Source organism: Schistocerca cancellata, chromosome 4 (genome assembly GCF_023864275.1).
Source record: "Schistocerca cancellata isolate TAMUIC-IGC-003103 chromosome 4, iqSchCanc2.1, whole genome shotgun sequence".
Classification (NCBI taxonomy): domain Eukaryota; kingdom Metazoa; phylum Arthropoda; class Insecta; order Orthoptera; family Acrididae; genus Schistocerca; species Schistocerca cancellata.
In genome coordinates, this window is record NC_064629.1 from 908,064,975 (window position 1) to 908,077,146 (window position 12,172).

At 41.4% G+C, this 12,172-nt stretch overlaps 1 protein-coding gene and 2 non-coding genes across 6 annotated transcripts in view; all 3 read right to left on the bottom strand.

Moving 5' to 3' along the window:
- Window positions 1–5,457: 5,457 nt before the first annotated feature.
- Trnas-cga (transfer RNA serine (anticodon CGA)) lies at window positions 5,458–5,532 on the bottom strand. Its single transcript has one exon. It is a non-coding gene; the product is annotated as a tRNA-Ser (tRNA).
- A 226-nt stretch (window positions 5,533–5,758) lies between these two features.
- On the bottom strand, window positions 5,759–5,833 carry Trnas-cga (transfer RNA serine (anticodon CGA)). Its single transcript has one exon. It is a non-coding gene; the product is annotated as a tRNA-Ser (tRNA).
- Window positions 5,834–11,654: 5,821 nt separating this feature from the next.
- The window catches only part of LOC126185074 (MAP3K12-binding inhibitory protein 1-like), an 85,033-nt gene continuing 84,515 nt past the window's right edge, over window positions 11,655–12,172 (bottom strand). For all 4 annotated transcript variants that reach the window (XM_049927860.1, XM_049927862.1, XM_049927859.1 and 1 more), the window contains one exon: window positions 11,655–11,997. In XM_049927860.1, the coding sequence (XP_049783817.1) occupies window positions 11,899–11,997 (99 nt within the window). In that variant the 3' untranslated portion in view covers window positions 11,655–11,898. The remainder of the gene's footprint in view (window positions 11,998–12,172) is intronic.

Sequence of the window (12,172 nt, forward strand, 5' to 3'; positions counted from 1 at the left end):
GCACTATAAACATCTTTCCAGTTCATATCTTTGAGCAGTTTTAGAAAACACTCAATTTTTGGTTGATTGACTACTCTCCTGTACTCAGATTTAGGAGTCTTGATGATATGCTTAGAATTTACATCTAAAACAAGGAGCTGCATGTCATGATCTGATAGTCCATTTATTACAGGTTATATGATATGATTTTGTCCCTTTGATTTGTCTATAAAAATGTTATCAATGGCTGTCCTTGACGATTTAGTGATCCTAGTTGGAAAGTTTACAGTGTGAGTTAGATTGAAAGACAACATTACAAACTGCAGTAAATGTTTACTGGAAGATTGCATTAGAAATCTGTATTTAAGTCACCAGCAATCAAAATTTCTTTGTTTCTTCCTGTTAAATAACCCAAAAGAGCTTCTAGATCATTTATGAATAGATTATAATTTCCTGCAGGTGCTCGGTAAATAGTTACTATTATATAGGAATTGTTATAGAACTCTACTTCTGTTGCACATGCTTCTAGATGCTGCTCTAAACAGAGTTTATTGATGTCAATGTTCTTGAATTTATGGCAGTTTTTAATAAATGTGGCAACTCCTCCTCGATCCATATTTACTCTGCAGAAGTAGGAAGCTAGCTTAAATCCTGAAATGTCTAACGTATCTATACCAGTGGTCACTTGATGTTCACAGAGGCAGATTATGTCAATTTGGTTAGATGAATTCATTTCATCAATACAAATGAGTAGTCCATCAACTTTATGTCTGAGTCCCAGAATGTTCTGGTGTAATAAAGATAACTGATACTGAATACTAATGGGATTTTAACTGCTTTGGCAAAGATGAACTGGCAGTTTCTGATTACTTTCTGTTAAACATTGTTTAAATGGAGGCTGTATGCTAAAATCTGACTCCTGTTCATCTGTTTTCTCAAACTGCGTGAGTCTGCCAATCTCTCTTAAAACTCGTTTTCTTTCCCCTTTCCCTATCCTAAAAAAGGCATCCCTCTGACACCTGTGACCACTGGTATTTTACCACTTGTGGCAGTGTCCCCCCTTAAGTTTCCTGCCATCAACCCAGGCAGTTTTCCCTTCCATTTCCTACTGAGGTGAAGGCCATGCCTAGTGTAGTCCCACCTATCGATAGCATCCACAGGAATCAAACCAATATGGGACCCTATATCCATCCTAAACAGCCCCTCCAACTCTAAGTTCACCCTCCTGACGGAAGAGTTCAAATGAGGCCGATCATGGCGTCTCAACACAGACACAAACCCCACACTCGTATGCTTCGTTGCTGATGCTCTCTCTATAAAACACACATGTATGTGTGTTATTTAGAGACTTTCCCAAATTAATAACTGCTTCAATGGTTCATAGGCATCGTGTCAAATGATGATGTGAAAACTGCGCAATATTTTCACGAGGCAGCTGCTTATCATCTTCAGGCACTACTCATGCACTGCTGTTACAGCTTACCAATTTTAGTGTTGATTCGCTAGAAAAATGCCGAAGGGGCTGTAACGTCATCATAGAGGACATTGATATCCAGATCCCCTGTCAGAGAAACACATCATGGTCTCCATGGATGCCAGCATAAGAGCAGCACATGTTGATGCTTGGCTTAAGTGCCCTGGCTTTAGTTACTCAATTGTGTTCACTTATCACATACGTTTATCTACAGTTGATAATGCCTCAGTGTCGCCAGTGCTGGTTCCCACATTTCCCTGAGTTGGTACCTTATGTTCCTGTTAATTAAGCCCTCAATTGTATGCAACTTGACTGCTTCTTTAGTGATGGAGTTGCAGTAAATGGAGATGGATGACTCTTTGAGGACAAACCACTTCAGTAAGCAATTTTCAAGCGTAAATGTTTCAAAGATGTTTAGACAATTCTCTTATACTATGACCACATGGGACAGCAATGCTTCCTTCATTTTTGAAACAGCTTAACACCCTCCATCTGAGATCTGCTGCACCATGGAAGTTGAGGAAAATAGAGACCTTCTGTTTCTGGATGTCATGGTTCATGGAAAAGCAGGCGGCTCCTTAGGTCACTGTGTTTCATAAACCTACACACACTGAGCTGTACCCTCAACCTAGGAGCTGTCATTACCCATCCCAATGCAGTGGTGTATGATGGACTCTTGTTCATAGAGCTAGAGCTATCTTAGATCCAAAGAGCTTATCACCAGATCTTAGCCATATCTGTTTTGTGTTTGCTCACAACAGGTACTCCAAAAAGCAGATTCACCATGCATTCCAACCAGCACGCACTAAACATCGTTAGGAATAGCCAGAAGAAATGGAGAACACCATGAGGAAGGTTCTTCTACCTTATGTTGATGGTGTGCACTTTAATACTGGCATGCTATTCAAGAAAAATCAAATGAAGTGTCTTCTAGCATACAGTATAGGTGCAAACAATGCTGGTTTCCATTAAAAAGACAACCTAGGTCTATGGAGACCAGGAATATATGAGGGCTATTTGGAAAGTAAGTTCCGATTGGTCACGAAATGGAAACCACTGTGAAAATCAAATATGTTTTATTTGCAATAGTTAGCTACACCTTACACCAACTTCTCTACACAGTCGCCGCTCTGACTAAGACAATTGTCACAGCACTGTACCAACTTTCCAATACCCTCACCAATTCTCTATGCTCGTCTACAGCTCATTGTCTGTGCCAGAATGTTGTGAGGACACATGAAACTCAGGATGGGCCAATTACAGGCTGTGGGTGATCAAGCACTTCCCATTGAACATGCTGCAGGGGCAATTCATTGCCCCTGCGTAGTGCGGCCAAGAATTTTCATGAAGAACAAAACGATGACAGTTATATTATGTGGACTGCACAACATTAGGCAAAATCTCTCACTGAGCCCTCATACTTGGCAGAAGACTATTTTCTAGGCATTTTTACGTGCTCACTGTGCACTCAGAATTGAAAAGAGCAATGTGCCATGATCAACGGGCATACTAGAGGCACTACCCAACATGTGTGTGCAAAACTTCGTCAGATTTTCACAGTGGTTTACATTTTGTGACCTGTCAGAACTTACTTTCCGAAGAGCCCTCATATAAAATTCCAAGCCAGTTTGGGAAATTTTATATTGGCCAGACATGTCACACTGTTAAAGACAGATGAGAGGAATACAATGACAGGAGGGAAAAAAAAAATCCCAACACCAAGGAGCAGCTGTGCCACATAAATGAAAGTTGATAGGCATGTTTATACATCTGAAAGATGTCTATTCAAATGCCATGCTAACGAGAATGAAAATCTGGTTTGCTTTAAATACATGCTGTAATGATCATGAGTGTTAGTTCTGTTTGAGATTGGATCTGGTGAGCTGATATTAGTCAAGAATGCCTTTAATGTGACAAAGATGCCATTATCAACACCTCACTGAGTTTGAACAACAGGGTGTATACGTGGACAAGGAAAAAAAATTCCCGGATTTTTCCCGGATTTCCCGGTTAAAAATACACTTTCTCCCGGATGAAAACACACTTTTTCCGCGCTATTAAGTGACAGGTTTTTTTTTTTTTTTTGCATCAATAAGTACGCTGTATATTTTCGTATCACGAAAGTATAAATTCGAATCCCACCAAACACCGCATGTTACTTTCCGAACCATGTAATCGAGATTACGATACGCTTTTGTGAGCGAGTCATTGCTCATGTCACGTGATCCCGCCAGCCGATGACAGCGGATATTCAGAGCGTAGGACACGTGATGTAGTCCGCTAATAGCAACATCACTGTTAAGTAGCGCGGATACACAAACAGGAAAAGTTAATGTTTTAAATTAATATACATAGTGTTGCTAAAAGAAAAGCAAAGCTTTCACGTACAACATTGGTCTCTAAGGTTAATAAGCTGCAACAGAAGCTAAGCTTTCACATATAATGTTGATTTTTCTTGCCCATGTTACACTTTAAGATACATCACACAAATGTGCCCGTAAAATTTTTAGCCGAGTCCAGTGACTTGTTCTCAAAGTTTTCCACAAATAAATTAGCTACCGCAGAGGAGCGAGAGCTTCCCGTAGCACTACATCAATTTGCTCATAGTAACGACACGATTGTCTGATCTGGGCTCTAAATACTTCTAATCGCTCGTTATCAAACGCTCTGTGATTTAAGGAATTCATCGCACATTCTCACACATAGTTCCACTTGCGAAAGAGGAAATTTGCTTTGAAAGTAACGTTTTTCAAACAGCCATTCGCAATAATTTCCCGCGACCTGTTAGAAATAGGTTCGTTTCAGCAGTCGTCAGAGAGTGCCAGGTAAGAGGCGCCACCGCGCTTTGGCAGCTATGATGACGCAGGAAGCCCGTATGTTCGTATGTGTAAAACATTAAAAGATCTTACGTTATGTCATAAAAGAAAAGAGGCCGAAATATCGTTGTCTAATGCTGCGTAAGTTGTCAATACAAATACTACCCATGACTGGTGTGGTGTCTCAAATCTGATTACGTTTATTTTGTCGCTGTCTGCTAGATAAAACAAAATAGGTCTTTCTAACACTGCAGAAATTGTAACACATACCAAATAAACGAGACTGTTTTTGCACAAATGGTCATTTTTATAACACGACAGAATATAATTCACGAAGACCAACATAAAATGCCTATTAGGCCTACTACAAGCAAATAATTTAATGTTAGAAAATAGTTTCACATTTCATTCATACGCCCCAGTTTCTCGAGCATGAGATCGAAAAGTAGTAGTACGAGATTTTTACTTAAATTTGGAATCGTCATATTCTTCCCTAATTGGTGTGATGTCCCCGTTCCTCGTTCTAACAAACAATCTTGTCATGACTAACTCTGGAACTATTCCTGCCTTTGTCAAAATTTAGTCGCTGGTTAACTTCACTAACCCTGCCAGAATCACCGGTTTAATTATCCCTGATTATTCTCCGGTTAGGCGTTGTTATGTTCGTACAAACCACTTTCCGCCCTACTTCCAGAATAGAAGTTAATCGGCTGCTAGAAGGGGGCTGTACAACTGGCCCTTACAAGTGGAGCGATCTGGCCAAAAATTTTCTGACAAAATTTCATTTTCTTGGATACACCGAGAAGATAATACGTAATCTTGAATGAGATTTTCACTCTGCAGCGGAGTGTGCACTGATATGAAACTTCCTGGCAGATTAAAACTCTGTGCCCAACCGAGACTCGAACTCGGGACCTTTGCCTTTCGCGGGCAAGCGCTCTACCATCTGAGCTACCGAAGCACGACTCACGCCCGGTCCTCACAGCTTTACTTCTGCCAGTATCTCGTCTCCTACCTTCCAAACTTTACAGAAGCTCTCCTGCGAACCTTGCAGAACTAGCACTCCTGAAAGAAAGGATATTGCGGAGACATGGCTTAGCCACAGCCTGGGGGATGTTTCCAGAATGAGATTTTCACTCTGCAGCAGAGTGTGCGCTGATATGAAACTTCCTGGCAGATTAAAACTGTGTGCCCGACCGAGACTCGAACTCGGGACCTTTGCCTTTCGCGGGCAAGCGCTCTACCAACTGAGCTACCGAAGCACGACTCACGCCCGGTCCTCACAGCTTTACTTCTGCCAGTATCTCGTCTCCTACCTTCCAAACTTTACAGAAGCTCTCCTGCGAACCTTGCAGAACTGGCACTCCTGAAAGAAAGGATATTGCGGAGACATGGCTTAGCCACAGCCTGGGGGATGTTTCCAGAATGAGATTTTCACTCTGCAGCAGAGTGTGCGCTGATATGAAACTTCCTGGCAGATTAAAACTGTGTGCCCGACCGAGACTCGAACTCGGGACCTTTGCCTTTCGCGGGCAAGCGCTCTACCAACTGAGCTACCGAAGCACGACTCACGCCCGGTCCTCACAGCTTTACTTCTGCCAGTATCTCGTCTCCTACCTTCCAAACTTTACAGAAGCTCTCCTGCGAACCTTGCAGAACTAGCACTCCTGAAAGAAAGGATATTGCGGAGACATGGCTTAGCCACAGCCTGGGGGATGTTTCCAGAATGAGATTTTCACTCTGCAGCGGAGTGTGCGCTGATATGAAACTTCCTGGCAGATTAAAACTGTGTTAATACGTAATCTTTCTTACCTGTTATTCCTATTAGTCGTTTATTTCCACTCTGGTAGTCTGACTCTATGGATTTCGCTAGTAATTGTAGCACAGCTGATCATTCCAAGCCCAATCAACCACATAATCAGACAGCGGTTGGCGTTCACTCGTTCGGCTTTACTCTGCTCAGCTCATATAACCCGGTCCCCTTTTGCTTGCAGGAAAGTTTATTTCTAGATGCGGCGAGGATTCCCCTGACAGACATCACGTACACTAGGCACGCATTCAAAAATTAACTTATGATTCACTCAGAAATCAACTTACAGAGTGCGTTCAAAAACCAAGAGGGATGAGTTTCAAAATCATGAGTAATCGGTAGACCAACGTGCGGTGGATGCTAGGCTCTTTGTGAAACATGATTTTTTTCTTCTCAAGAATATGGATTTGGTGCCCCCTCCACCCCCGTAATTGTCATTCGGGTCAGATACATCGGTTTGCCCCGCCACTCAACTGCGCATGCGCATGAGCCCGCTCGTAACTCCTATAACGAATCTAGTTAAACCGTTGTGACGTCACTCTCATCGGAGACATTTTGTTGTTATAAAGCATTGCATAGTCTTCCTAACACCTTTGACACATTTTGTTGTCGGCAAACGTTTGTATGAGCACTGTGTTTTGTTGTTGTACATGGCACATTTCCTTTGCAATTTATGTTTTATTTTCATATTTTTTTCTCGTTCACGTTTTATTGTTGTAGTATTATTCTGCTGTAGCGGGATAGAGTAATATCCTTTGTTAGAGCATCGATTCTTACCAGTCAATATTGCAAAAATTGCAAACCTAAAATAATGAAAAATTGCAAACCTAAAATAATGAAAAATTCCCGGAATTCTAAAAAATTCCCGGGTTTTTCCCGGTTTTCTCCCGGATGAAAAAATTCCCGGGTTTTTCCCGGATCTCCCGATTGTCCCGGGTTGTATACACCCTGAACAAGATCGTGCAATAGGGCTATGAGAAGCCGGATGTTCCTTCTGCAGTACTGCTGAAAGACTTGGCAGGAATGTAGCCACTGTAAATGATTCCTGACAGCGGTGATCATGAGAACGTGTAGTCGCAAGAAGACCAGGCTCCAAACGGCCACTTGGCTCTACCGAGAGGGAAGACCATCGAGTTCAGCATACATTTCTGCCGCATCTACTGCATCTCCAGCAGCAAAATTTGAGCAGCAGTTGGCACCATAGTAACACAATGAACTGCAACAAATCAGTTACTTCAAGGACAGCATCAAGTCAGACACCCTGTAGCCTGCATTCCACTGACCCCAAACCACTGCCATTTGCAGCATCAGTGGTGTGAAGCAAGAGCTCATTGGGTTTTCTGCTGAGAGCTTGTTCTGCTTTGGTGCCAGTGATGGCTGTGTGTTGGTTAGGACGACCCCAGTCGAGGGCCTGCAATCAACCTGTCTGTCTGCTAGACATACTGGACCTACACTTGGAGCTATGGTCTGCAGTGCTACTTCATATGACAACAGGAGGATTCTTGTGGTTATCCCACATACCCTGACTGCAAAATTGTAAGTAAATCTGGTGATTCAACCTGTTGTGCTGCCATTCATGAACAGCATTCCTGGGGGTGTTTTCCAACAGGATAACACCTGCCCACATGGTGTCGACGTAGTGCCTTGACATGTTCAGTCACAAGATCTGTTTCCAATCAAGTACATAAGGATCATCACCATCAGACGACAACTCAGTGTCACCCACAAACCGCATTGACTGCTACTGTACTGACAAAGTGCAACAGACATGGAACTCCAGCCCACAAACTGACATCCAGTACCTGTACAACATAATGCATGCACATTTGCCTGCTTACAGTCAACATTCTGGCATTTACACCCATTTTTAATGTATTGGCATTTCACATTTGCAATGGCATATTTCACTCTTACATTAACCTGTGATGTTCCAAAGTTAATCACTGAAATATGTTACCTAGAAAAATGTATTCCCGAAATGTCACTAATCTACAGTAATTACTTTTTGGGTTGTGATTTTTTTTCCATCAGTGTAGATGTCGTACAAGATCGAGTCAGCCAGAAAAAACTGCTATTGCTTAACACCATCTTTCCATGCAACATAACAGGAACTACAAAGAGACCAAGATCCTATCATCCACCTCCAAGTACTGGAATCTCATCTTTAAAGCAGCAGTTGAAATATGTATAACTAATGAGTTAATTAACTGACTCAGCAAAGCACGGGAATCAACAATGGTGACACTTAGGCACCATCGGCCACAGATAAATGAATGTGATGCTTTAATACAGTTGGGGAATCGAACCAAGACGGTTAAGCTAGACACCAACACCTTGCCTGCACGTGTACAGTGATGTCTACAGCTAGCAGCCACACTTTAACATACTATGTAAGCGGTAACTACAGCACATTTCCCCATCAGAGGGCTCTGGATGACTGTGACCTCTATAGCAATTTTACAGCCTCACCTCTTGGTGCTTGCTCTTTCCTAGTGAGCCAGTGCTTAAATTGGTGAGCCACAACAGCAGTGTGTTAAGCACATGGTGTCAGGAATATATCAACACCTGAAAATTATGAGTAGTTGCCCCATAGGAATATTTGCAGTTTACACAGCACTGTCTCATGCAACGATAATGAACCATTCATTCAGTCAGTATGTCAAGAAAGTCTCGAACAGCAAATCTTATAACTCTACAGGGAGGAGTCAGTTAGTAGAGTACACGAGTTCAATGAAAACAACAAGAGAAACAGATTATCGTGCTCTCTCACATTTCTATTGAACTGATGTCTGCCATTTTTAAACATTATATAGACTCTGGGCCAACAGCCTTGCCGCAGTGGTAACACCAGTTCCCATCAGATCACCGAAGTTAAGCTCTGTCGGCCTGGCCAGCACTTGGATGTGTGACCTTTCAGACTGCCGAGCATTGTTGGCAAGCGGGGTGCACTCAGCCCTTGTGAGGCAAACTGAGAAGCTACTTGATTGAGAAGTAGCGGCTCTGGTCTCGGAAACTGACATGCGGCCTGGAGAGCGGTGTGCTGACCACATGTCCCTCTGTATCCAATGACGCCTATAAGCTGAGGACCACACGGCGGCTGGTCAGAACCGTTGGGTCTTCATGGCCTGTTCAGGAGGAGTTTAGTTTTAGTTTTTAGTTTTATATAGACTCTGGAGCTGCTAAGAATATCAGACAAGATGCCAGCAGGGCATTGATGAGAGAAAGAATCTACTCTACAAAGTGAGAATTACAGTCTCCAGAAGCCTGCTTTCACTTCTGCTTGGATCAGTGTGTGTTTTGTAAATCTAAAAAAAACTGACCTGTATCTATGATTTGTCATCACTCATCCCAATGCAACAATGTATTACAGACTCTCATTCACAGGGCTAGAGTTATCTCAGATTGAGTGAGCTTATCAGCAGAACTTTACTATTTCTACTCTGTGTTTATCCTAAATGGGTACTATGATAAACATATCTGCACTGTGATATGAGAATACCATGCACTAAAACCTCGAAAGCAGCCAGAAGAAATGGAGAAACCCATGAGGATTGATTTCCTACCTTATGATCGCAGTGTGTCCTTTAACACTGGCAGACTATTCAAGAAACATCAAATAAATTGTGTCTTCCCACTCTGACACGAGAGCAAAAAATGCTGGGTTCCATTAAAGATCACCTATGTATAACATTAAGAACATATAAAATCCTGAGGAGGAGGAGGAGATTAGTGTTTAACGTCCCGTCGACAACGAGGTCATTAGAGACGGAACGCAAGCTCGGGGTGAGGGAAGGATGGGGAAGGAAATCGGCCGTGCCCTTTCAAAGGAACCATCTCGGCATTTGCCTGAAGCGATTTAGGGAAATCACGGAAAACCTAAATCAGGATGGCCGGAGACGGGATTGAACCGTCATCCTCCCAAATGCTATATAATCCTGACCCAGTGTGAGAAGTCTTATATTGGTCAGGCATGTCACACAATTAGAGACAGATCTGATTAACACAGACATCATGCAAAATTGGGTCAGCCTGAAAAAAGTGCAGTAGCTGAACACTGTCTTGACACAGGACATAGAATGCACTACAGAAGCAGTCAAATTACATATAATTAATGACTTAATTAACAGACATGGGATTTCAGTCCTGCAAAGTATGGGAATCAGTACTGGCAGCACTAAGATATCATTGGCCACAACCCAACAAATGTAACGAGTTAACACTGTTGGGGAATCAAATCTGAAGCATTTAAGCTGGACATCAATACCTTGCCCCCATGCATATGCTTGGGTCTGCGGCAAGCCACACTTTCCCACACTGCATCTGCAGAGACTGTGGCCCATTTCTCTGGCAGAGGGTTCAGGATGTCAATGTCCTCTGTGACAACGTTGCAGCCCCACCCTTGTTACCTGCACTTTTCCAGTGAGACAGCACATAAACTGGGAACAGCAATGCATCAGTAGCACCTGAAGATGATGTGCAGCTGCCTCATTTAAATACTGTGTAGCTTACCCAACACCATCCAACACAATGCCTGTGAACCATTCAGTTTTGTGTGTATATTTATATGTTAGTTTATGTAACATGTTTTTCCTTATATTAAGCTGGTCCTAGGGTGAATAAATTACAATATTATACTAAGGCATTTTATGGTTTAATGTTATTCGAGATAGAGGACCAGGTCAGAGTGGGCATGGATGAAGCGAATTTACCATGGCCTTTTCACCTTTGAGAGTTTAAAGATACCAAGTAAAACCTAAAGTTAAATGAGCATGTGATGATTTTCAATGTGCTTCCAGTGAATGTGCACATTTAGTAACATATTATGACTCCTGCCTCCATGACTCCCACCACACCACACAGCATGGTTGGACATGCCAGAAAACTACTACAAACATCTTATTACAAAAGCATTATGTTGGATTTCTTACATACAAATGGTAGAGGAGGGCTTGCTAATGATTAAGTAGATGTTCAGTATTCAGGAATGTAGAAGATAGAAATAATATAAGCTATGAAGAGAGAGACTGAAAGAACATAGAAAAATGTCTGATAGTTCATGTGCCCAAATTTCTATGTCAAGAAAGGAAAAAAGTTGGAATTAACTTCCTATTAAAATAATTTCGAAACAGCCCCTTATCAAAGACTGCTATGGATTATTATCAAAACAGCTAGACAAATGTTTCAATACAATGGAATGAAGAAGCAAAATGAAACTAACTAATTATTTACAATACACCCGAATGTCAAGATCCAACACTTCTCCTGGTGTATACAATTTCAGATCACCGTGCCTGCAATATTATTCCACAGCTACAATTTATTTATCTCTGTATCCTGCCTTTTCTTCCTCTTCCCTTACCCTTGATGTTCCTCACTTGGTCTTCTTCCATATCTTTACACCCATTCTCTATTTATTTCATATCTCCATGTCACATGATTTATTACAACCTGTCATCTGAACATACTCTGTGGACAGCCTGTTATTCCCACAGAGATCATTTTGAGTTTTTCATAGTAAATTTCAAACCATTTACATTCATCATAATATCTTTGTTTACGATTTGAAAGTGCTCCATCTTTTGCAAACAACCAGAGCCAATTTTCTATTTTTTTCCAATACATTTTCATATTTTCAATTCAAACAGACATGGACTTCAAGACTGTTGCAGACAATATCAGAAACACTCCAACATTATCAATATTGTTTGTACTTGACTGCTCGTAAATTCACATTCCTTTTTCCTTTCAACACAAAAACAAAGTTGTTCTACAAAAAGTTTGAGATAAAAACCAGCACAATTTGTTATTTCCATTTAATATCATTTCACTATCTCTTTCTGGCTTGAAGTTTCAGGTTTCTTTTCAAACTTCTTTTGGAGCTCTGCTATTTTAGCATCTAGCTCATCAATAGTACATCTCTGAAAAAGAAATAACAATTGATAATAAGCAAAATTTGGTAAAATAATGGTGAAAAAATAATAATGTGTGTCACAAAATTTAAACATTGGTTTGTTACAATGTAATACAGCGATAAGAGTAGGTACACGAGAGAGTATGTGTGTTTTCTCAGAAGAGGTGACCATTATGCTCTTT